General features: G+C 55.5%; 2 protein-coding genes across 5 annotated transcripts in view; both read right to left on the reverse strand.

Annotated features, from left to right (window-relative positions):
- Nucleotides 1-65: 65 nt before the first annotated feature.
- On the reverse strand, nt 66-4,441 carry TGFBR3L (transforming growth factor beta receptor 3 like; the record flags this gene model as incomplete). The annotated part of the gene is made up of 6 exons (XM_077838924.1): nt 66-392; nt 838-951; nt 2,434-2,544; nt 2,817-2,885; nt 3,308-3,446; nt 4,130-4,441. Coding segments are annotated over 5 exons (729 nt in total), but the record flags the coding sequence as incomplete, so codon positions are not given.
- Nucleotides 4,373-24,642, reverse strand: part of MAP2K7 (mitogen-activated protein kinase kinase 7) — a 68,963-nt gene continuing 48,693 nt past the window's right edge. The window contains exons 1-13 of one of the 4 annotated variants that reach the window (XM_077838860.1): nt 13,864-13,973; nt 12,850-13,056; nt 11,650-11,761; nt 10,955-11,133; nt 9,898-10,023; nt 8,985-9,153; nt 8,492-8,651; nt 8,015-8,159; nt 7,326-7,515; nt 6,679-6,860; nt 5,840-6,001; nt 5,485-5,574; nt 4,373-5,106 (exon numbers count right to left, since the gene is read on the reverse strand). In XM_077838860.1, the coding sequence (XP_077694986.1) occupies nt 4,660-5,106; nt 5,485-5,574; nt 5,840-6,001; nt 6,679-6,860; nt 7,326-7,515; nt 8,015-8,159; nt 8,492-8,651; nt 8,985-9,153; nt 9,898-10,023; nt 10,955-11,133; nt 11,650-11,701 (1,902 nt within the window). In that variant the 5' untranslated portion in view covers nt 11,702-11,761; nt 12,850-13,056; nt 13,864-13,973 and the 3' untranslated portion in view covers nt 4,373-4,659. Of the gene's footprint in view, nt 5,107-5,484; nt 5,575-5,839; nt 6,002-6,678; nt 6,861-7,325; nt 7,516-8,014; nt 8,160-8,491; nt 8,803-8,984; nt 9,154-9,897; nt 10,024-10,954; nt 11,134-11,649; nt 11,762-12,849; nt 13,057-13,863; nt 13,974-24,642 lie in introns of those variants that run through there. The other 3 variants (XM_077838864.1, XM_077838865.1, XM_077838863.1) reach the window with 3 other exon arrangements.

A 24,642-nucleotide genomic window follows, 5' to 3' on the forward strand; every position in this document is an offset into this window, starting at 1 on the left:
TGCGTCCCGGCCCCTGGCAGCAGCAACGCCGCGAACAACAACACACGGGCAGCACCGGCCCATCCTCCACCGTCACGTTTATACCCAGAAAGCGTGAACGCTCCCTGCAGCCGGCAAAGAACCAGCCGGTGCCGCAGTCCCAATGCCGTGGGGCCTGCCCCAGGGCCCCTTCCGGCCTGGGCGAGGCCTGCTGCCTGCCGCTCACAGGGAGGGGGCCCTCCGGGCCAGGTGGAGAGGCCCTTCCCCCAGTGGCCACCCTGGCTGTGCTGAGCAGAGTCCGATTGGCTGCTGATCCTGGGAGCCACAGGGCCGGGCGCCGGCAGGTGGTGATGGTGATGGTGGGGCCAGTGCCAGAGCGTCCCCACGAGCACGGACAGGGAGGCCCCTGTGAGCTGCCAGAGGGAGACAGATAGATGGGTCAGTGGGGGCGCCCCCCCCCATGCTCCACCATTCACCACAGCTCAACTCATCCCCCACAGCTCAACAGCCCGCCCTGCGGCAGGGAATCCCACCCACGCTGGGGGATCTCCAAACACCCGGCCCCACCCAGGGCTGGGGCCCCATCTCCGCACTGACGGTATCTCCTTCCTCCACGGGTGGGCGTGGGGGTATTTGCCAGGCAGCCCCACAGGGGGGTTGAGCTGCCGCGTGCACTTTTCAGTCCCTAGTGCCTGCTCTGCCCCACTGCATTGCCTCCCCTCAGCTCTGCCCCCAGTGCATCCCCTGCTCCCAACCCTGCCCCGTGCTCCCATAACTGAGCCTCATTCACCATGAGTCACACTCGAGATCCTGGGAATTGGGGGGGGGGGGGGCTGAGAGTCCTGCCACCCCCCGTACCTGGGTCTCTGAGCGCCTAGAGCAGGGGGGTGCAGACCGCACCAGCAGCAGGTGCCGGCAACGCGGGGGGCACAGCTGGGGCTGAGGGACTTGAAGGTGGCACTTCAGCAGGATCTGGAACAAACAGGGTGTTAGAAACCCCGGCCTGGGAGTGCAACGGGGGGGGGGGGCGGCTGGTGGGACACCACCCAGCCCAGCCCCGGGCAGGAACGGCCAGGGATCACCGTACAAGGGAGCCACAGCTTGGGGATCCCTATCAGGGCAGCCCCACCTGCACCCTGGATAATACTGGGCACTAGCTAGGTGGCCACTTGGCGCCTGCTGCTGCCCCCTGCTGGGCAGAGAGGGGCCTGCTGGCAGTGGCAGCTCTAGAATAATTGCCCATCTCCAGCACCTAGCTGCCTCCATTACTGTAGTAGCTGCCCCAGAACAATCTTTACCGTATTTACCCCCATAACACCCCCCACATACTATAGGGCATGTGCTATTAGCTTCCTAGTATAGATGGGGAAACTGAGGCACTTTTTTTTTTTTTTAAAGTGACTTGCCCAAGCTCACCCAGGGAAGCTGTGCCAGAGCAGGGACTTGAACCCTAGCCTCTCACATCCAGGCTATTGCCCAGACTGCTGCACCACCCTGCCTAGCCCGCCATCACTGAGAAGGGAGAGTTAGCAAGGAAACCAGAGGGACTGCAGCCCTTCCCATGCCCCGGGGTCTGCCTGGCAGCCACACTGGTGTCTCTGGATTGTTCTCATTCACTGTAGAACCATCAAATCCCTCCCTGAACCCTGCTAAACTCCCAGCTTCACAGAGCCCTTGTGGCAAGAAGTTCCACCAGCTCATAGCAAGGAACAAGGATTACCCCCCCACCCTTCGAGTGTCATCTGCTGCCTGGATTCATCTCATGCTGCCTCTGCCACCCCACCCATTAGCTACAGCCATCCAGTTTTATTTGATGCCAGCTAAACCTTTAGACCTTGTGGCAGGGAGTCCCGCAGGCTATCTGTGTAACTTGGCACAAGACAGAGCCCCTCGGGGAAGCTTCACTAGAAGGAAAGGCCCTGGTGTGAATCCTGTGGTCAGGACAAGGCCGTCAGAGCTTAGGAGAAAGGGCTGGGACTGGCAGTGTGCCAAGGGGAACATAACTTAAGGGCGTTTTAGGGATGAGGGCTAGGAATCAGTAACCCTTCGACATGCTGACTCCCAGCCTGCTCTAACCATTAGCCCCACAAGAGTCCTGGCTCTCAGCCTCTCCCTGCTCTAACCCACTAGATGCCACTCCCCACCCAGGGCTGGAACAGAACCCAGGAGTTCTAGCTCCAAGACCCCCTCCCCCATCCCCTCCCAGAGTTAAGGGGCCTTTTCCCTGGGGCTCCAGGGATGCTGGTAGCTTTAGACTCCAGGGTACAGAGAGGGATTCCCCTGGTTCCCCTCCACATGCATGTGACACATGACAAGCCCACCCCGACTCCTAAATGTATTGGTTAGGAAGGAACCACTGGCCCAGCTGGGGGGGGGGGGAGGTACATGGGTGGCAACTGGATCAATGGGGACACCATCCATCTGACCCCCACCTCAACCGACGGCCCCTCCTACCTGTCCTGGAGTGAATGAGCCAGAGCCCCCCAGTGAGAGAGACACCAATGACGAAAGCTGAGAAGACGATGCCCACCACAGTGGGCAGCTCCAGGCCCTGGGGCAGGGGGGCTGTGGGAAACGGGGAGAGTGAGCAGATGCAGAGCCAGTGCTGGGGGGGAGGTGGAACCCAGGAGTCCAGGCTCCCAGACTCCTCCTCCACCTGCTCTCACCCAGTAGACCCCAACCCCCTCCCAGAGCAGGGAATAGAACCCAGGAATCCTGATTCCCAGCATGCCCTCCGTTCCCACTGAAACCAAGGGGAACTATGTGCTCTCACCAGCTTGCAAGGCAAGTGGGACAGCAGGGGGCTTAGGGGGTCATATGAAGGGGGCATCTCTTACCAGGGGGTGTCTCTCCCTTCAGCACCTTCCCCCTCCTGCCAGCCGGAAGCAAGGGCACCAGAAAGGGATCTGCTGGGAGAGGACAAGGAAGCCAGAAACACTTTGAGAGAAGGATGGAGACAGCCCCTGATCTCCTCCAGGGGGTGCTCGGGGGTGCTCTCCCCTGGCTGTTAGTGTTGACCGTCCCCAATACCCCAGCATGGCACTAGGGGGTGCTGTGCAGCTGGGAGCAGGAGTTCAGTGAGGAGCGCTCTCCCCTGGCTCAGTGCTCATCCCAATGCCCCAGCCCAATACTAGGGGGCACTGTGCAGCAGGGAGCAGGGCAGGGGCTCAGTAGGGGGCGCTCTCCCCTCGCAGTCAAGTGCTGACCCCAATGCCCCAGCCCAGTGCTAGGGGGTGCTGCACTGCAGGGTGATTGCATCAGGGCCTTGGTGTGTTGCAGTCTCTCTGCCTGCTCCCATCACGAGCCCCCAACCCGTCCCAGGTCTCACCTGTTCCTGGGGTGGGTTTGGTGGCTCTGCCCAGGCTCCCCACTGTTACGATGATGGGCTTGGTGAAGGTGTGCTGGAACCGCCCGCTGCCCGGCTCCCCCACACGGCTGCTGGTGCATGCCCCGGCCTGGGGCCCACACTGAAACCGACAAGGCTCAGACAGGCACCTCCTCCCAGTACTGGATGCTCACCTCACCACCCTCACCCCCGAAACTTTCCCAGTCTCAGCACCAGCCCCTCCCTCCACCCCACGGTTCCCAGCCCTGGGATCCCACCCCTTCCTGAGGCCAGCCACGCTTGTCTGAATTTTTATAGATTGACATTGATTTGTCAGAGAGAAAGTCGGACCCCGCAGCTGCCTGCCGGGGATCACAACTGTGACCTGGACCCCAAACTCCTCCCAGAGGCTGGGGATGGAAGCCAGGGGGCCTGACCCGGTAAACACTGGACTCCATTCTCCTCCCAGAGCAGCCCCTGCAGCGTTGAACCCACAGGCAGAGTTGGCCCCCTGTGGCACCCCCCCAGCAGGGACCATTGTATTGTCCTGGGGGACTCAGCCCCTCCCCTCCAGTCACCAGCCCATCCAGGTGTTTCCAGCATTGCCTGCAGCCCAGGGTAGAAATCCAGCCTGGGGGACAACCCCTGGGGGCCAGGGTAGAACTGGGGCCACTTCCCTCTGCCATCTGAGCTAAAGGAGACACTCCCCACCCGCCTTTGCTGCAGCAGTAGCTGGGCTTTTATCCTCCCCGTGGCCTGCAGGCTAGAGCCACACGCACTGGAGCAGGCTGGAGCAGGGGTGGCATCCGGCAGCACGGTACAGACCTTGGGGAGGGCGCCCCCATAGGCCCCAGCCTGGCCCCGGGGCTCCTGGGCGCAGAGGGCCAGGCGGCAGTGCAGGAATTGGATGGAGTCATTGTAGAGGGGCCGGAGCAGGAAGCTGAGGCGCTGTAGCTCCTGGGAGCCAGAGGGCGATGCCTGGCCTCCAGCCCCCTTGTAGGGTGGGTGCAGGGAGACGTCGGGGTGAGCCGGGCAGCCCCCCCGCACCAGAATGTAGGGGGAGTCCGGCGAGGAGGAGGAGCTCGGCGAGAGGAAGCAGAGCCAGGGGTCGAAGGCAGCCAGAGCAGCCTGCACAGAGGGTTGAGATCAGGAGGGGAGGGGACAGGACACCTCAGGCCAGCTGGGTCCCACTCCACAAACATGATCTCACCCCCAAGCATGGAACCCAGGAGTCCTGGCACCCATCCCCGGTCTAATCCCTGATCCTGCTCCCCTCCCAGAACTGGGGATAGAACCCAGGAGTCCTGACACCCAGACCCCCTGCTCTAACACCACCAATCTGACCTCCTGCCAGATTAATATTGTAACTTTCTCCACAGCTTCTGCCCCAGAGGCTGGAGCAACCCCCCTGTGGGTGTGGAAGCGGCCTGGGGAAGAGAACCCCACAGCTCCAGCAGGTTAACCAGCCTGGGGAGGGGGGCGGGGGAGACCTGGCTAGCACAGCCCCTCAGAGCTCTGCCCTTCCCAAGGTGATGGGGCACTGGGCAAAGCCCCAGGCTTGCTGGGGCAGAGGGGAGGGAGATCCCAGTGCCATGGGGCTGGATGGTGCCTCCCTCCCCCTCAGTTACTTCCACAAAGACGCGGCTGTTGGCCGACACCGTGCAGGGTCCCTGGGCCTTGGTGAAGGCCTCCGAGCTGTAGACCTCCAGGCTGAGCAGGACACGGCCCAGATGGAAGGGAAGATCCAGGATGGGCTTGGCAGAGCGGGACGGCTGGCTCAGGCTTGGGGAGGAGCAGGAGAACTGTGGGAAAGGAGCGGAGGGTGTGAGGGGTGTAGGGGACATGGGGACCAGCCCCCAGAACTCCAGTCCTAGAGACTCCCCAGTTAGCCCTGTCTTCCCAAGCCCTAGGACACCTCCCCTACCAAGGCTCCCCATGTCCCCACAGCTGCTGCCTGGTCCCCACTGAGCCAGGAGCCGTTGGGAGCCAGGAACCCCCATCCCAGCTCAAGGGGGCTCAGAGCGGGCCCAGCATGCTTCCCCACTTTGAGCTGCTCCCAATAGTTTTGGACGGAATCCGCCAATCCCAGGTCGTCCCCCAGTGAAAGGGCCTGAGGGACCTGCCCCACAGCAGCACCAGAACTGCCCAGCCAAAGACGCCTCCCCTCCCCCCTTGCCCACCTCAATGGACTCCGAGCTATCTTCAGCCTGTCTCGCCGGGAGTGGGGAACCCCCAAGCGCTACCCCTGGCCCGCTGCCCCGGAGCACCACCTGGGGGGAGGGGTGGGGAGCAATTGGCACAATCAGAAACATGAGAGCGTCAGACGAGACCCCATTAACCCCAGCCTTCCCGTTCCCAGTCGTCCACACTTCTCCCGCTCCTCCAGCCCCGTCCAGCCCCCATTGACCCTGTCCTGGTCCCCTCGACTCCCTTAACACACTATCCCCTTTGCAGACCCCCAGACACTTTCACTTCACATCTACCCCCTCCCATTCACACTCAGCCCCTCATTGTCCCCTCTATACCACAGCTCACCGCGTTCTGGTACCGCACGATGCCCGAGGTGGGGCCTAGGGCTGGGATGCGCAGGGCGCCGCAGCCGGCCAGGGAGGACTCCAGCAGGAAGTGGGTGCCATTGGACTGGGCTGCACAGCTGGGGTCCCGCAGGGTCACTCGGGCTGGGGAGAGTCTGGCAGCCTGGCCGAGGCAGGTGAGGGAGACTATGAGACGGATACAGCCGGCACTGACTGCGAGCGGTGAGCACCCCCTGCTGAGCCCCCACGGAACTCCCTGCAGCACAGCGCCCCCTAGTGCCGCACTGGGACCAGCACTGATTGTGAGGGCAGAGCGCCCCCTGCTGAGCCCCCACGGAACTCCCTGCAGCACAGCGCCCCCTAGTGCCGCACTGGGACCAGCACTGATTGTGAGGGCAGAGCGCCCCCTGCTGAGCCCCCACGGAACTCCCTGCAGCACAGCGCCCCCTAGTGCCGCACTGGGACCAGCACTGATTGTGAGGGCAGAGCGCCCCCTGCTGAGCCCCCACGGAACTCCCTGCAGCACAGCGCCCCCTAGTGCCGCACTGGGACCAGCACTGATTGTGAGGGCAGAGCGCCCCCTGCTGAGCCCCCACGGAACTCCCTGCAGCACAGCGCCCCCTAGTGCCGCACTGGGACCAGCACTGATTGTGAGGGCAGAGCGCCCCCTGCTGAGCCCCCACGGAACTCCCTGCAGCACAGCGCCCCCTAGTGCCGCACTGGGACCAGCACTGATTGTGAGGGCAGAGCGCCCCCTGCTGAGCCCCCACGGAACTCACTGCAGCACAGCGCCCCCTAGTGCCGCACTGAAGGAATTGTTTACACAAGGGAATTCCTCACCTGGAGCATGTCCTTGTTGACATGAGCTACCACCCTCTCGCTCAGACACGCCACAGACAGAGCTCCCGCCAGCCCCACAGCGCTCCTGCCTCCTGGCGCCGCTCGGCTCCTTTCCCAGATCATTGGGGAGATCTTGGCCGGTCTAGGGGGTGGAATGGAGGGGTGGGGAGCCTTGGGGTCCCCTAGCAGGAGAAAACAGAGTGAGGGGGTAGAGGGGAAGAAGGAAACAGGGCCAATGTGGGTTGAATAGGGCTGAAGAACAGGGTGAGGGGATGTGTGTGTGAGAGAGAGAGAGAGAGAGAGCGAGCAACTCTGCCCCCTGCTGGCTGGATTGAGAACTGCCCAGCTCTATGTCCTAGTCCCCCATATTTCTCCCCTTTCACCATGGCACTGGGGATTGGGATGTGACGGTGCCCTGGGAAGGACAGACATGCCAGCCGTGAGGGCATCATCTGGGGCATGAGCCTCTCCAACCACTGGGGGCCACCAAGGGTCTGGCTGTGCCTCGGGAGCGGGGGCCACAGGGCAGAACTGCAGCTCCCCCTGCACTGGGGGCAGGGCAGGGTCTGAGTCAGGAGGGCCCCCTAATGGCCCTCTCGTGGCATTGCACCCTGTGCCCATTCCCTGCCCCCGAAGGAGTCACCTACCATCCAGCCCCACGATGACCAGGAACCTATTCACCTGCTCGGCCTCCGTGTAAGATGTGACCCCAGGCAGCCCCTGCTCCATTGCCCAGGCCATGGGGTCGCTGGCATAGGCCAGGCCCAGGGACATGCTGCTGCTCAGAGCCAGGTCTGGTTCTGGTTCTGTGCAGCTGACCGAGACCTTGTGGGATGCCTGTAAGGAAAGGGAGGGCAGGGCAGAGTGACAGAGCCCAAGGCCAACCCGGACCGTGCTCCATCTCAGGGTGATCAGGCTGAGGCTGGAGCAGGGCATCATGGGCAATGCTATACAAAGGAGCAACTCCAGGTGAACAAGGTGTCAGCACAAGGAGGGGCTGGGGAGTTCCAGAGGGGGGCAACTCCACCCCAGCCATGGAGTCAGGAGTTAGAGGGCTTGGAACCAGCGGAGCCGGGCTGGGCACCAGGACTCCTGGGTTCACCATGGCAACAGGGGGGCACCAGGCCAGAGGGGGTTGAGGCGGGAGGAGAAGCCGTATCAGAGGTTAAAGGTCATGAGGGCTCCGAAGATGTCGGGGGGCATCAGGCCAAAGGGTCAGGGTCATGGGGGAGAGACTGATGGTGGGGAGGGGTCAGGGGGAGCAGCCTCTGTGCATGGGGGGGCTGTTCCTGGCCCCTGTAACCCCTCTCCCATCCCCAGGGAGCCCCTCTCTTACCAGGACTCGCAGTCGCCCAGCCATGTGGTGGATTCGGACCAGCCAGCTGGTGGCGCCCTCGCTCTTCAGCACCACGATCAGCTCCAGCCGGGGGGAGCAGCAGCCTTGGGGCGCTTGGAGCTCCACAGTGAGATGTGCTGGGGGCCTGGAGACACGGCAGGACCCCCCGCCCCCAACATCAGCTAGGCTGGGCATTTCCTGCCATGGGGCTGAGCAGCAACAGGGGTGGAGAGCCCTCCAGCTCTGCCAGTGGCCCTCTATTTTGACCCAAAGCCCCCTCTGTCCTTGTTGTGGGCTCCCCCCCACCCCTCAGTTTTGCTGGTGCCCCTCAATCCTGATGCGCAGCTGTCCTCCCCTCCCCCGCTATCCCAGCCCTGGGCTCCCCACTGCCCCCCAGCTCTGCTGGTGCCCCTCAATCCCGACCCGCAGCCCCCCACTATTCCAGCCCCGGAGGATGCTCTGATATACGGTTCATACCGGGGCCTGGCTCCTTTGGAGAGGATGACGTGAACTTCGGGGTCCCATGGGGGGTCAGAGGTCAGGCAGCCCCGCAAGGGCCGTGGTTGGACGTCAGAGGCAAAGTGGGTCGGGGAGAAGAAGTTCCTGCGAGGTTTGCAGGCACCTGGCGAGACCCCATCTGGTAGCGAGAATGCAGAGGGGCTGGGGAGGTTGCGGGGTTAACCCCGGAGGTCCCTTAAGGAATGCAGGATTCCTAGGGTAGATCCCCCAATATCTCCCTGGGATTCCCTCCCTCAGGTACATGGGGCTGAGGTCCGATCCCCAAGGTCCCCTCCCGCACTGACATGGAGTCCAATCCCCAGCCCCCTGGGTCCCCTCCCCCCATTGACACAGGGGTCCAATACCCAGCCCCCCTGGGTTTCCTCCCGCTATTGACATGAGGATCTGATCCCTAGCCACCCTGAATCCCTCCCCACACTGACACGGGGGTTCAATCCCCAGCCCCCCATACCATCTCCCAGCCGCACATAGACCGTGTTGACGCCCCAATACGCAGCCAGGGAGCTGACCCCGCCGTGCTCCTCATGCGCCCAGCGCAGGAGCCCTCGGGGGGTCTGGGGCAGCCGGGTCTCAGTGACAGAGACACCCCCCAGGGCCGAGACTCTGGAGCCCGGGGAGACCTGTAGGGGGGGGGCATAAAAGTGAGAGGTCACCTGGGGAATGGACATCCCATCCCCCAGTGGGGTGCCACATACCCCCCACTCCCACCACAGCTCCCCATCGCTCCCAGCCCCCACAGGACTCCTGGGTTCCTCACACCTCCTAGCCCCAGGGCTAACTGCCGAGGGGAGGATCCTCCAACCATCAGTACCTCGGCCTCCCAACCTGTGCCCCTATCCCCACTGCCCCCTGGCCAGAACCCCCCAACCCCTGCTGCTCCTGGGCCTGAGAGCCCCTCTCCCACCCAGCCCTGCTCCACCCACCCCACTCCTCTCGCTGCCCCTGGGCCCAAACTCCTCTGCCTCCAAATGCTCCCAGGTCCCCAGCCTCCACCCTGCCCCTCTGCACCCACTGTCCCATCCAGGGACCCTGCTCCAGCTCCAGTACAGAAAAGTGACCTCCAGCCCCCCCTTCCCACCCCTCCACCCCCACTGCTCACCTGCCCCTGCCACAGCTACCTCCAGCCCCCCACCATCCACCACAGCCCTCCCCATTTTCAATTGCTGGCCCCAAACTTCCCCCCACACCTGTGCCAGCTCCACTCCCCACCTGCCCCAAGCCTCCCATGCTTCCTCCACCCTCACTGCTTGCCCCACCCTCCCCCAGCTGCCCCGATGTCCCTGCCCTCCCCTCCCAGCCCTCCTACCCCCCTTCCCCTCCCACAGGCACCCTCACCCAAGCCCCATAGCTGCCCCTACCCTCACCTGGAAGGTCCATTGCTCCCCAAGAGCCATTTGGGCCGTTTGGAGGCTCCAGACCACGGGCGCTTGGGAGCTGAGCACAAAGATAGGGGCTCTGCCGTGGGGCGCTGGGCCCAGTTCTAGGCTCACCTAGGAGGGAGCAAAGGACCCTGCATTAGGAGCTTCAGACACATAGGGGAGGGGGCAAGGCCATGGGGCTGGAGGTGCAGGGAAAGGTGTGGGGGCTGTGGGGGAGGGGAGGTGTGGGGGGCACAGGGCAGGCATGTGGCCGGCTGAGGGGCTGGGGCACCAAAGAGTGGGAGGGGTGGCTATAGGGAGGCACAGTGTGGTGGGGGCAGGGGTGAGGCAGTGGGGTTGGGATGGGGATGGCAGGGACAGGAAGCAGGACTATGTAGCTGGGGGCTGGGGACAGGATTGGGGCAGGGGGCATGGAGCACAGACTGGAGGGGAGGCATGTGGGATGCAGGGCAGGGGGCAAGACTGTGGGGTACAGAGTGGAGGGGCAGGAGGCAGGGTGGGAGTACAAGATGAAGGGCAGGAAGTGAGGGGGTAGGGCAGAGGGAACGGGGCAGGGTGGGGGTACAGGGTGGGGGGAGGGAGTGAGGAGGGTTGGGGTAGGGGCAGGAGGCACAAGTTGGAGGGAAGGGGGCCAGGGGGTGGAGCGGAGGGAAGGGGCAGGGTGGAGGGCAGGGGTGAGAGTTGTGGGAGAGGCAGGGTGGAGAGCAGAGTGAGGGGGTGGGGCAGAGAAAAGGGGCAGGTTGGGGGGCACAGGGTGGAGGGCTGGGAGTGAGGAGGTGTGAGAGGGCCAAGGTAGAAGGTAGGGAGTGAGGGGGTGGGGTGGGGCAGAGGGAAGGGGCAACTTGGGGCGCACAGGGTGAAGGACAGAGACCAGGAAGATGGACGGAAGGGGGCAGGGTGGAGCGCAGGGGGTGAGACGGTGGAATTGGGGGAGGGAGTAGGAAGAGGGCACAGGATGGAGGGCAGGGGGTAAGGGGGATGAGGTGGGGGGCCCAGGGTGAGGCTGGAAGACGACAGGGAAGGGACACTCCCTCCCACCTACCTGCCTGGCCCCCATCCTCCCCGCTAGCCCCCGCAGGATGAGCACGTGCACCTCCCGGCCCGAGGCTGAGCGCCCCCGGCTGGCGCAACCCGTGCCTGCACGGATCCGCTCCCAGAAACCCAGCACAGGGTGGTGAGCGGACAGCGGGCGAGCCTGGCACAGGGCCCAGTGCCAGGCGGCTGTAGAAGAGAGAGAAAGGGCCCTGGTCAGCAGGAGCCAGACAAAGGAGTGCAGTTCCCAAAGTGAGGGCAGCTGGTCTGTGCCTGGAAGGGGAACCTCCTGCCCGCCCAGAAATGGCAGGGTGGTCTAATGGTTAGAGGATGGGGGCTTGCAGCCAGGACTCCTAGGTTCTATCCTTGGCTTTGGGAGTGGAGTGGGGGCTAGTGCAGGGGTTCTCAAACTGGGGGACCGTGAGCCCTCAGAAGGTTACAGGGAGGTTGCAAGCTGTCAGTTCCATAGGGTTCACAACCCCTATTAAATTACCCTCCTTTTTAATGCATAAGGGGGGGGGGGTCACACTCGGAGGCTTGCTGTGTGAAAGGGATCACCAATACAGAGTTTGAAAACCACTGGTCTAGTGGTTAGGGTGGAAGCAGGGCACTGGGACACACACTGACCATTTGATGACACCCCCTCTCCCTCCATCGATCTCCCGGTGGGGGTCTGACTGGCCTCCCCATTCCCCCGGCACCCACCTGCCGACTGGCCCCACAGCAGCAGCAGCAGGATCGGGCTCCAAGCTGCCATCCCCTGCAATCCCGGTGTGCAGGACTCCCCGATCTGACCAGGGGATGCGGCGGGGTGATCCTAGGCAGAGAGAAAGACAAAACTGTAGTGAGTGCCGGGGGTGCTCCAGGGTGAGGGAGGGGTTTCTGGGACCCAGAATAGAGGGGGCTGTGGGGGGGGGAGCATGGGGTTTCAGGGCAAGGGAAGGGGGAGTCCAGGGGCCCAGTCATTCAGTGTCTGGGATGCAGAATGTACCTCCTCCATCCTCACACGAGTTGGTCAGTGTTACTCCCTGGCTGAGACTAGGGATCCTCCCCACCCAAGAATCCAGACAGGGGATGGGGAAGTATGTGACACAAGGACGGACACACCCCAGGAGTGCTCCCCCCAAGTAGCATGGGGGGGCTGCTTCAGGGCAATAATGAGATTTCCCTCCTAGTATTTAGACACCTCCCCCTAGGAAGGATAGTGTCCCACTATCCTCCCCCCTACCTCTTCCTGCTTAGCAGGGAACCTGTATCCCCTGCTCCCAGACTCCTTCCCCCTCCTGCCAGGTTACCCAGTTTGGGATGGGGTGGGGTGGGGAAGGTTTACCTACAAGATTGATACATCTCAGAGCATTTTGCAGAGATTAATTTTGCCTCCCAACTCGCCAGGTTTGCCTTTATTGCTATTTTATAGATAGGGAAACTGAGGCACAAGAGGGTAAGATATGCCCACGGTCCCACTGATTTCCAGCCTCCTGCTCTAACCACTGGACTCCATCTCCCTTTCCAGAGGATGGTAAAGAACCAAGGAATCTGGACTCCCACGCCCCCCTGCTCTAACCACTATACCCCACTCCCCTCCCAGAGCCCAGAATAGAACCCAGGAGTCCTGGCTCCCAGTGCCTCTTCAGGCTTGTTCCATATAGAAACATTCCCCACTCCTTCCTCCCCATTCCCAGCTACCCCTGCCCCTCACTGACATGCCAAGGGGCTGACTTGTCCCTGGGGTACCTCTTCTGGGACTGCCACACAGTCTGATCCGGTGTCAGTTGGATCCAGGACAGACGCAAAGTTGGGAGGGGATCAGACTCCAATCCAGCCCCCGCTCACATCCAGCCAGATCCCCATGGAACAGGGTCATGGCAAACCCTACTCACGAGCAGGCTGCCGGGGCACCTTTACCTTGCAGCAGCGTTGATTGCAGAACAGCAAAGAGGCTTGGGAGGGGGGGCGGTTCTGGGAGCCAGGACTCTTGGGTTCCAGGTGGTTGTGGGTGCAGGCTGCAAAGGGATCTTGGCTCTTTTATGCCAGTCCAGAAAGCAGTGGGTCCCTGGGGCTTAGAGGCCCATGGCCATCGGGTCCCTTTGCTCTGGCTGGATTCATTGCTCCCTGCAGGGAAGTTAAAAATAATTGGAAGAATACAAATAATCTGGGTCAATGGGAGGTTTAAAAATAACAACTCCTCAGGGTCAGGTTACCAGAGAGCAGGGGAGGGGAGAGATTAGACTCCCAACGGTTTTTAAGGGAATCGCACCCAAGAATCCTGCATCCCAACCCTCTCCTCCCAGAAATGGGCACAAAACCCAGGAGTCCTGCATCCCAGCCCCCTCCCCACCACTCAAAAAGATGCCAGTCCCTGGTAGGGCACAGACAGAGAGATGCTCTTTATCAACAAAGTGAACCCCCTCCCATTGTTGATGTGCCGTACCCCAGAGCTGGACGCAGCCTCCCACCTTTGGTCTCCCCGGCGTAACTCCGCCCATCTGTAACCAGGCAAGCAGGGGGTGAACGTCTGGCAGGGCTGAGCCCTGTTGCACTCATGTGGCCCTAGCTGTTGAGCGCCAGGAGGTGGGAGATACCGATCTCCTCCCATGGGGGCCAGGAAGAAAACCAGCTGCCCAAGGGGGGAGTTTGGGTCACCCCAGAGATGGGTGGATTTATGATTAATGCAGGCAGGGTGGGAGAGGCGCTGGGTTCTAGGCCTTGCGCTAACCCCCAGGCAGCCAAACCCTGGGTCGCTGTGACTCGCTGCCACCCACACGGCAGGGGTGAGGGGAAGGGCTGCAAGGTGGAACACAGGTAATTTGCAGCTGCTTTCATGGATCACTGGCTAGGACAATGAAACAACAGCTGGACTGGAGAGTGGAGATACCCACACCCCTTCCCAGCAGCCTGGGCCTAACATGTCTGCTTCACCTGCCCAGGGCATCCTCCAGGGCTTGCTCACTGACACCAGCCCAACAAGGCAGAGATGTGTTACCCCCAGAAGAGGAAAATGAGGCACAGGGTTCAAAGGCCTTGGTCGAGGTCACACAGCCAGTCCTGGCTCAATCCCTGTCTCACGGTTGTTGTGTTAATCTAGATGGAATAGAAGGTCCCAAAGAGTGAAAGATGTTAATGTGACCCTGTCCCTATTTGACATTAAGGTTTGGGGTTTGGTAACCAGAGCCATCAGCCTGCTTAGTCCCCCAGCAAACAGCCCATTAAACACCCCTTTGCCCTCTTATTAAAGATGCAGAAGAGAAAGAAAAGTGGGTAATGCATTTGCACATTAAACACATGCAAGAGGGGAGAGAAGATGCAAGGGATGCAGCTTCTCCTTCTGCCGTTGACTCTCACTTGCCACCTCCCTGCTGGAGAAACAGCGGCACACAGGGACTGATCAGCCACTCTGAGACCTGGCTAACTTGTACCAGCGCTGGGCTGTTTAGGGCATTGCAAAATATACAGTCTTTGCAGGCTCTGCCAGAAGGCATCAGGAGGGAAGAGAAGAAGGTAGGGAAGGAAAAGGACCCGTGGAGGGGAGGGGGGCAGGTGAAGAAATAGTCTCACATCCCAGGTGGGGTCCGGCTTTAGCCGGAGTCAGTGCAGGTGGTGATGTTGTCTGGGTCACTCTCTCTGGCCCTCTTTGGAGCAGGACAAGGAAGGCCCAGTCGTGTCCCGGTGCATCTCAGGCAGGGGTGGTAGCCATGATGATGAAGTTTGCTCCTTTCCCTCAGCACTTGTTGCACTCTGACTCCCACTTCCACAACCGTATTTCCCCCCAAAATCGCTTTTTTTAAGGACCCCCAAAGGGAGACATGTGGCCTAGCCCATCCCTTCAGGATTTTGTTCCCCAACTAAGCCTCATTTCTGACATACCAATTTTTACTTCATTGACATCTGGTCCCACACTCCCGTAGTTTACTGGGCATGATCATAACACAGTCCTTGAGTGGTATCAGGAGGTTTTTTTTGTTTGGACTAATTCTGTCTGTCTGTCTCCCTTTTGCATCTTTTCCCACCAGCCTTCGTTGTTATAGGTTGTTGTGACACTTTATGAACTTTTATCCACTTCCCAGTTAGACTCCCAAGAGCGGTAGGCCCAATTATTACTACACTGTTAGGACCCCGCCCCCACTCAGAGCTGGAAATAGGACCCAGGAGTCCTGGTTCAATCTCCTCACTACTAGACCACACTGCCCTCCCAGAGTCCTCTCTGCTAGCCTATTCCCCCCTGCTCTAAACACTAGATCTCCCCACCCACCCAGAGCTGAGAGTAGAACTCAGGAGTTCTGACTCCCAGCCCTGTGCTTTAGCGTCGACTGTCCCCTGCTGCTCTCCAGACCCTGTTGCTTCTAATTTTTGGCCCCAGAAGTTGTTTTGTTAAAGACAGGGATTTTCAAACCTGGCAGGAACAATAATAAAACTCGGATTTTTATTAAAAGCTTCCCTGCAGTGTCAGGAACCCAATCACTAACCATTCTATCCTCAGTAACCCCTGTGCTGCGGCCCTACCCCCAACACTCCACACAGCCTCACCCCCCCCCCAACGATACCCCCGTAACCCCTGCATGGCCCCATTGCTATCAAGGGTAATGCACAAGGGCAACTGACAGGAGTAGACTCCAGCTCACTCTCCTGTAGCTACACTGGCTCCGCAGTTTGTTTGTCACTCTAAGCAGCAGATTTGGCTCCAATGCACGCATGGGCAGGAGCCCAGTTGGGTGTTAGAAAGGGTCATTTCTGCTGTCTCATTTGTGCACAGAACCACATTGACACAGAGGTTAAAACTAGACGGGAGAGAAGGAAACGAGCCGGCCTCTCCCTCTGGAGCCTGGATTGGCCAGTAACACCCTTCTGTCGTGCGTCCCTCTGCCCAAGCCAGTCCAGTCCCGCTGCATCTAGAACAAGTCTGGGGGTGTCAAGCTTCAGCTACTGCCAGTTGGGCAAATCTCAAATAGGGGGCATTCCTGTCCAACAGCTCAGGATCTCAGGGAAGCAGGAGGGGAAAAGAACTATCCAGTACAGGGAGCAAGGGCTCCATCCATCTCTGTTCGCAGCACCTAGGGGATGAGGCGTGGTTCTGTTTCCTGCATCAGGATAGATGCTGAAGCCTCTGGAATAGGAAATCATTTACCAGGGTAATGCAGGAGGTAGAATTCACAGAGGTTAAAGCCAGAAAGGACCGTTACATTATCTGGTCTGACCTCCTGTATAGCAGAAGCCATTGCATTTCACGCATTTACCGCTGAGCCCAAGAACTTGTTTGGCTAATGCACCTGCCAGCAAGGCAGCCAGTCTGGATTTGAAAGCTTTGGGAGCTGGAGAATCCACCTCTTCCCTAGGAGTTTGTAATACTGATCAATCTCCCTCCCCGTTAAAAACCTGCCTTATTTCTATTTGGAATTTGACCGGCTTTAACTTCCAGCCATTGGTTCTTGTTTGATCTTTCAGCACTAGACTGACGGGCCCATTACAGCCCAGGAGGTTATGCCATAAACAAGACACCGTTTGCTTTTCTTTTTGGTGAGCTAACCGGACTCTTAAACCGTTTCACCGAACAGCATTATTTTCCACTCCTCAGATCGCTTTGGGGGCTCTTCTCTGCACCCCCTCCAATTTTAAGATGTAGACACCAGCATTGAAGCCTGCAGCTACGGAGGAAGACAGTTTGGGACAATTTTAAAATTATGGATGTTTTCCCAGGGCTGTTTAAGGACCCAATCCTGATTGGGACTAAGTGCTGGATCGGGCCCCGATGAACAGACTGCATTTAACTCCTCCAGCAAAACAAGCCTTTGCAAAAAAGCAATTCAGCTAAACCCCTCTCAAGGCTGCTCCACCCACCTCTGCTGCTCAGCAGCTGCTGCCACTGACTAAAAGCTTAGGGCTCTTGACAACTGAAACCCTGCTGTCACACTGTCTACACAACACGGACATTTTTCCCGCTCTGATGCTGCCTGACAAGGGAGGCCTCGGCCGACAGCACAGCGAGAGGCAGACACCCAGGAAAATCTTAGAAGAATCTGTTTGCGAAGGGCTTTTCGTAGGATAGATGTGGCTTGTTCAGGGCACAGCTCCCCTTTGGGAATGTAAAGAATTTTCAAAAGTACACAAGCCCCCAGGAGCTTCCACTGTGACACTTATGGGTGCCCCCACTTGTGGGGGAAACTGGCCCCGACTGTGGATGCTTTTTGAAGTTCCAAGCAACTCCCTTTAACAAGAATGATCAGCATCATTCCCTGCACGCGCCCAATTTGGCAAGAGAGAAATTGAGGCACACTTACCTAGAACCACACAGTGATGCACAGCCAGGAGTCTTACCTCAAAATCTTGGGCTCTATCAACTGACCCATCCATCCCTTCGGAGAGACCCAAACAAGCTAAAACCTGTAGTGCTGAAACTCTCAGGATTTTGTCAGGATCCTTGCAATATCTGGTGCTTTTCTTAAAGCCCCAGCTCCAGCAGCCAGGTGATTTGAGTGAGAATCTGAGCTTTCATTTAAAAAAAAAAAAAAGTTTCTGGTCCTTGTGATTGAGGAGAAAAAGCTTGAAAATGTGACCTCCTGCTGGCTCAAAACCCAGAAGGCAAATCCCACCCCCCTTTTATTATTAAACACAACCAACCCCTCTTGATTTTTAAACCAATCGCCTCATTTTTCAAGCCTGACTCATGCTTTTTGAACTCTTGAGGTTGGTAAGACTGAAACTGAGGACAGAGCAACCAAGTGACTTACCTACAGTGGCACTGTGATGCAGACCCTGGAATAGAACCCAGGAGTCCTGGCTCTCAATCCCATGCCCTAGCAACTGGCTCCTCCATTCCTTTAGGAAGAGGCATGAGAATGGTAAAAATTGTACATTTAAATCTATCGAATCACAGACACCCACACAAACAAAAAACCCCAACCAAACAAAAAAGTCACTGGAAAGGTAAATTCTAAATTATTATTTTTGCACCAATTTCTGTGTTAATTAGCATGTAATTATTTTTTAAACAAATCAGTTGGAAGCCCCACTCTCACAGGTAACAGAAAATTATTTTGTTTCATGAACAAAGCTGTCATTTTAACAGACAACGGGGGTCCTCGGAAAGAGAACAATTTCTGAAAATGTAGCAAAAATCTATGTACCTGCCTCAGACATTGTGTAAAAATGGTTTCCCGTTTTAGCACTTTATCAGATCTGACCTTTAATTCAACTCACCTCTCCAGATATAGTTTTATTTTTAAACCCAGAGGAAGAACATTATCAATTCCCTGGTGAATAGGCTTTAGTCTTTCCAATGAAACATAAAACCAAGGTCCTTGCTTAGGGTCAGTAAGGAGCTCCTGGCGCTATCCTACTCAAGATTCAATTAATCCTGATGTCTGGGTTAATTCCAATATGAGTAAATTACCTTCTGTCACCCTAATCCCCACCCCCTTCCATTTTCAAATCAAGCCATGATTCTTCACCTTTTGACTTGCATACAGTTGCTATGCAACTGTTAAACAGCTGCAGCACCCCACACAGAGGGGGCTGCATTTCAGCGCTGCATGAGTGATTCCTGTGTGCCATTGAACAGCTGCTGTATCTCAGCTGAGAGGTGGCTGCATTTCAGGGCTGCCCATTGTGCAGCATTGCCGTGTGCCATTAAAAAGTTGTGGTATCTCACCCAGACGTGGCTGCATTTCACTGCTGGGCAAGGAGATCACTATGGATTCAATCACTTTGGGAAGAAAGCGGTTGTAGAAACAGAAGGTTTCATACTGGAGACATTTGCTGAGTGGAAAGAGACAACCATTTAGGGAAAGAATTTTTTATTTTCAAGCTTCTAAGAGGGTTTCTACAAACAACAGAGTAAAAAAAAACTATTAAAATATGCAACAATTTCCTTTTAAAATATTTTGTGGGTTTTTTGTTCTCTCTCTTTTTTTATTTTAAATCCAAGAAACCCACTGAGATTAACAAGACCAGCTTGGTTGGTAGCAGAGGGACAACAAGCTTGACATGTCGTCTGGATTACGACTGAGGGAGAAAAGGGGACTAAGAACCAGTAAAGTTACTACAGGCAACTTGGGAGAGCCCAGTAAGATGCCCATGCTCAGGAATAACACACACAATTCGTGAAAATGTCAACATGATTCCTGAATTCGGAAGGGAGAGAGCGCTCCTTCCAAGCTTGGGACTCGTGTTCCACAGGTCTATTAACCCAATGGGCTCCATCAGTTAAGAACATAAGAACAGCCATACTGGGTCAGATCAATGGTCCATCTAGCCCAGTACCCTGTCTCCTGACAGTGGGCCGTGTCTTCAGTAAGAAACAAGGTGTGTTCTTAATCCATGTTAGGTAAGATCCTAGGGAAGACAAAGCACTGTGTAGTTTTCACACAAACCAGAAGATCGAGGTGACCCCTCAATCTGCCAACAAGTGTGAAAACTATAAACTGCTGGCATCTTATTTAACATGGGTTAAGACACCTGGTTTCCTAGGGAAGATGCAGCCTTCCAGAGGGAAGTTTAGCAAAAGATACTTTTTTAACAAAATCTGCGCAGGAAACTCCTCCCTTCCACTGCTCCTTTGACGCAGATTCACCCTTTTGAAAGTCACGAAGCACACTTAAAAGTTGCAAAAAGGGGAATGAACGTTGCACGACCCAATGCTGCAGGCTGAGAGTTTGCCTCCTTCAAGATAATGGGATTTAGGAAAGAATTCAGCGTCGCATAAATCACAAGCCATCATAACACCCCCCCACACACACACACAGAAACTGATCTCATCACAAGGCCTAGGCTCCTTGTAAGAATGGAACCCAGTCATCCTGACTCCCAATCATCCTGCTCTAACCACTAGATGCCATTTTCCTCCCAGAGCTGGGAACAGAACCCAGGAATCCTGACTCCTAGTCACCCCTACTGCAATCACTACAGCCCAGACCAGGGGATAGAAGCCAAGAGTCCTGACTCCAGACACCCTCTGCTCTAACCAGTAGACCCCATTATCCTCCCAAAGCTCAAAACAGAACCCAGGAGTCCTGACTCCTAGTGCTCCCTTGCTCTACCCACTAGACCCCACTCCCCTCCCAGAGCTGGGAACAGAACCTAGGAGTCCTGACTCCTAGTTCACAAAGGGGTCAAGTGTGACTTTTGTGATTCTGAGGCCTTACGCCAGCACTGTGAGCGGAGATCAGCTTCATACCTGAGAACATTCCTCTACTCAGCCAACAGGAGGCGCAATTTAACTTTCCTTACCCTGTCAAGGGGGTGGGGGGGTGGAGGGGAAGCGGGTGGAGAAATTTACACTGGACAAAATCCAAGGCAGCTTTAATAAACCAGGCGATGCCTTGAAAATGCCATGGTGCCCCTTTCTTTGCCCCACCCCATTAAAATCTTTAAATGCTTTGGCATTGCTAACACATTTAGCTGCTACAAAATGAAACAAAACAAAACCAAAAAACCCACCCCAACCCTATTTTAATGGCTTTTTTTCAAACACTGGTGTAATATTAAATCGCAGTGTAAAAAACCCAGCATTATTAATACACTACCAAAAAAGCCCTGAACATATGCTGGGCTTGCCAGAGAATGGAAGTGGGAGCCGGTGTTTCCTGCCTCAAGTAAAGATGGGGGAAACCCATCACAACCCCTAGCCCCCTCTCCCGTGGCCTAAATGCTGGATTCTGGCTCTCAGCATTCATTACAATCCCAACTTGGGGACGTAATTCTCCCTGCTTACCCTTCTCATTGATTGCACTGTTTGCTAAAGGTGATGGCTCCTCCTCTGGCCCCTCCCACACATCCTGGCCACACCCACACACCCCAGCTACTTCTACTTCCACACTCTTGCTCCTCCCACTCAGTGCTAATCCCTGCTGTCCTCTATACCTGCTACCACTGTCTCCTGGCCCTCATTCGCCGCAAGCCAGACCCAGAGCCCATCACACTCTGGCTCCCCGATAACTCCCCTCCCCCTTCTTCTGAGCTGTCAGCCTGTAAGCCTCTCAGAGAGTTTCCAAGGTGGGAAGCAGATCCCCTGTTGCATTCAAGCGCCCTCTCATCCATTCATGGCACTCTAGGAAAATCTTTTAAGAGGCAAAGATTTTTGGCTCCCAGCTATGATAATCGTTTCTTTAAAATGTCACTGCAGAGTGAGAGAATAAAAGGAAACCATCTGACTTTATTTGTAGAGCTGCCAAATCACATGAGAGGAAATCTCTCTCCCGAGTTTATGGATGGCTCAATTCTCCCCAATAAAATGCCACCGCCTACTCCTCACTCCACATACCAGCTCTAAGCAGAGAGAGAGAGCGCGCGCGGGGTAGATAAATATCAATATATCCCACAGAAAGGAAAGGAAAGGGGAAAGATTTAAAAAAAAAAATACAATACATTTAAAGGACACATAAAACACACGCAAAAAGTTTCTGCAGGCCAATAAATAATTTGTAAGGTTTGGATTTCCTGCAATTACTGAGAGTGAAGAGGGAAGGGCAAAGGGATATTTGAGCAAACTTAAAGCTAAACAGCTGGCCAGTGAGAATCCTGGTGTAGCTGTAACATTAATGGTAAAGGGTGGATTTCGATGCAAGAATCAGCCAGCTCTGCAAGAAACTTAAAGACACAGATTGGTGGTGCCCCCTGTACCCTGAATTGATTTTTGCTGTCGTGATCTAGGACTGCCAGTCACTCTGCTTCCAGACCTCTCTGTTCAACTTTGGCCAAATGACACCTTTTTAAAAGACAACGGGTTCAATTTTCAAAAGTGCCTATACTCCATTTTCAAAATGTGCCCAAGGAGCCCATTTACCTTCAATGATGACGAGGCCTCTAAGTGCCTAAATCACTTTTGAAAATAAGACTTAGGTTCCTGGGTTATTTAGGGGCTTTTGAAAATTAGACCCAAGGTTTTTTCTTTTCAATTTTTTTGGTGGCTACTAAAAGGTATAAAGCCAGTAGCCCCACCTTGGGGAAACTACTAAAGCTTATTAGATTCAAGTCAGCTCTCCAAGAATCAAGACAGATGAGTGACCGAATGTACAAGCGATCAAAAGCTAAAGTCTCTTTCCATATAAGATAGAAGTTACGCCTATTAGGTTTTAACATGCGAATTTATAATAATAATATAATATAATATATAGATAATATAGTGAAATGCTAATACCTAGAATATAATTGTCTATCCAGCTATTCTCTGCCCTACCTTTGGCATGAATTTTTTTGTTTGTTTTTTGTTTTCTTTAAAATCCCCAGTTGAATGCATGCACACACCTGCACACACCCACACACCCACACCCTCCCACACGCACACACAGAAAAAATATAATAAAATAAGAGCAGATGTCAGATCTGCGATTAAAAAACACGTAACCACCCGAATTAAAATAATATTAACAGAGATTTGTTCTAAATTAAAACATAAAAAAATAATTTAAAAAAATGCAATAAAACTGCATTTTTCTACCCTCCCCCCAATCCTGGCAATTCTTCTTCTCCTTGAAAAAACATCCCAACGTTTAAACTATTGAAAAAGCCTTTGTCATCCACCCACCCACCCCATCCCTACCCATGGGGTCTGTGTTCAATTTAGGTTATATCACTGTGGGAATGTCAGAAACACTGAGTGAAAAGTGGGGCTGTTTCCCCTTAAGAGGCAGGGCCTGATCTCAGCTGAAGTGAAAGGGACTGGGACTGTGCCCCCTACCAGTCAGAGATTCTAAGATGACTGGAAGCAATTTTGCAAACTCTTAAAAAGAAAAGGAGTACTTGTGACACCTTAGAGACTAACCAATTTATTTGAGCATAAGCTTTCGTGAGCTACAGCTCACTTCATACTCCTTTTCTTTTTGCGAATACAGACTAATGCGGCTGTTACTCTGTAACTTGCAAACTCTTAGGTTACAACCCCTCATTGGAAGCCAGTACTTTCGCAAACCCCTGCCCGCTACCAAACTGTGATGCCTTTCCAAAATCCTGGATCCGATCCAGTCTCAGCACTTAGCCGATAACTGCTTTGATCTAGCAACCCTCACTCAAGACACCAGTTCAGCACGGCACTGCACAAAACCAGCAAGAGCCAAGCATGCAGTGAACTGCTCTGCGGAAGAGAGGCCCATATTAACAGCCCAGTTGAAATCACACACATTAATGAGGCAGGGTCAGCCCCAATGGTAGAGTTGGAAGGATCAGATTCTAACTGGGGCATTGGAGTGGGGTTCAGGAGGCCTGGGTTCTACTCCTGGCTCTGTCACTGGCCCTCAGTTTCCCCACCCACCTTTTGGCTATTTAGACTGTGAGATCTTCAGGACAGGGACCGTCTCTCACTGTGTGTCTGTGCAGCATCTAGCAAACAGGCCCCTGAACCTGAGAGCCAAGGGACTCCTTTGAAAAGACCTGCCTTAAAGGCCACATTTCCTTAAAGGGCTCAGCTCTCATGTCAGCACTGAAATGAAACATCTGGGTTTTCAGAAGGTCTCAACACCCAACAGGTGCACTGATGAAGACTTGGCCCTGGTTTTGGGGAGCTGAGCACATGAAAAAATCTGACTCTTAGTAGTTAAAAATCAAAGACAGATTCCACCAGATCCTGGCTGGTGTAAATTGGTGTCACTCCACTGCAGTCAATGAGGAAAATCTCCAGCTGGTGTAAATGGCCATCATTCCATTAGAGTCAATGGGAACAGATCCCCCACTGGTGTAAATCAGCATCACTCTACTGAAGTCAATAGAGTGACGCTGATTTTCAGTAGCTGAGGATCAGGTCAGTGTTGTCAAGCCTGTATTTTTATTGCAATATTTGGTATCTTAAAGCTCTCAGCTCCTGGAGTCCTGTGATTACAGGAGAATCTCCGCTTTCCTTTAGTTGTTAGCCCTAGAAAAGCTTGAAAGTGAGACCCCCGCTAAAGGCTCAAAAGCCAGAAGGTAAATGAAAAGAAACCCAAAATGGTCAGCTGATTTTTAAGCTAATCTCATGATTTTGAAGGGCCTGATCCATGTCTTTTGAACATTAGGGGTTGAGACAATAGTGGACTCTGGCTCTCTGTCGGCTGAAATTCACATTCAATCAAATCCTTGCACGTCTAATGTCACTAGGTTGAATACTTCTTGGGCTACCTGGTAAATACTGACCATCCGTCGGGTGGAGCCAACCCACTGCTGTGGCTGTTAATCAAACAGAGCAAGAAGGGTTTGAACAGCAACAAGAATCCAACCTGAAAACTTCTGCCTCTTCAGATCTGGCGGCTGTTTTCTGGGTGGTCGTCAAATTCGAAGCGCACCTGGGGAGTGATTTACAGCCTCTTAAGGCGACTGCACCAGTTCCTCGAGAGATGATCTTGCAGCACGGGCAGCATTTGCTGCTCTGCTGTTCATGGTCCTGCTCGGATCCCGCCGAAAAGCTCTCTCTGCCATAGGATCAGCCTAGATGCTTCATTGGATACACAGGCACAGAATTCCTAAATGCTGGATCTGGAGACGATCAGCCACGCCAGAGGGTATCACTAGTTGGATACGCCAAAGAGCCAGATTCCTTGTGCTGACACTGCTCTGTGGAAGCTTCCTGCTAATGCATTTTAAACCATTTCCCCAAGAGTCAATCGCAATTACTTCTCCACTAATCCCTTCTCTGCTTCTGCTCACCATCTCCACTTTATCCTACCATCCAAAGGCACATTCCCCCACATTCCGTCCCCGCTGCTCTGCCCTGCACGGGCTGCATTTCACTTGGCGCTCTAA

The sequence above is a fragment of the Eretmochelys imbricata genome, chromosome 20, assembly GCF_965152235.1.
Source record: "Eretmochelys imbricata isolate rEreImb1 chromosome 20, rEreImb1.hap1, whole genome shotgun sequence".
Lineage (NCBI taxonomy): Eukaryota > Metazoa > Chordata > Testudines > Cheloniidae > Eretmochelys > Eretmochelys imbricata.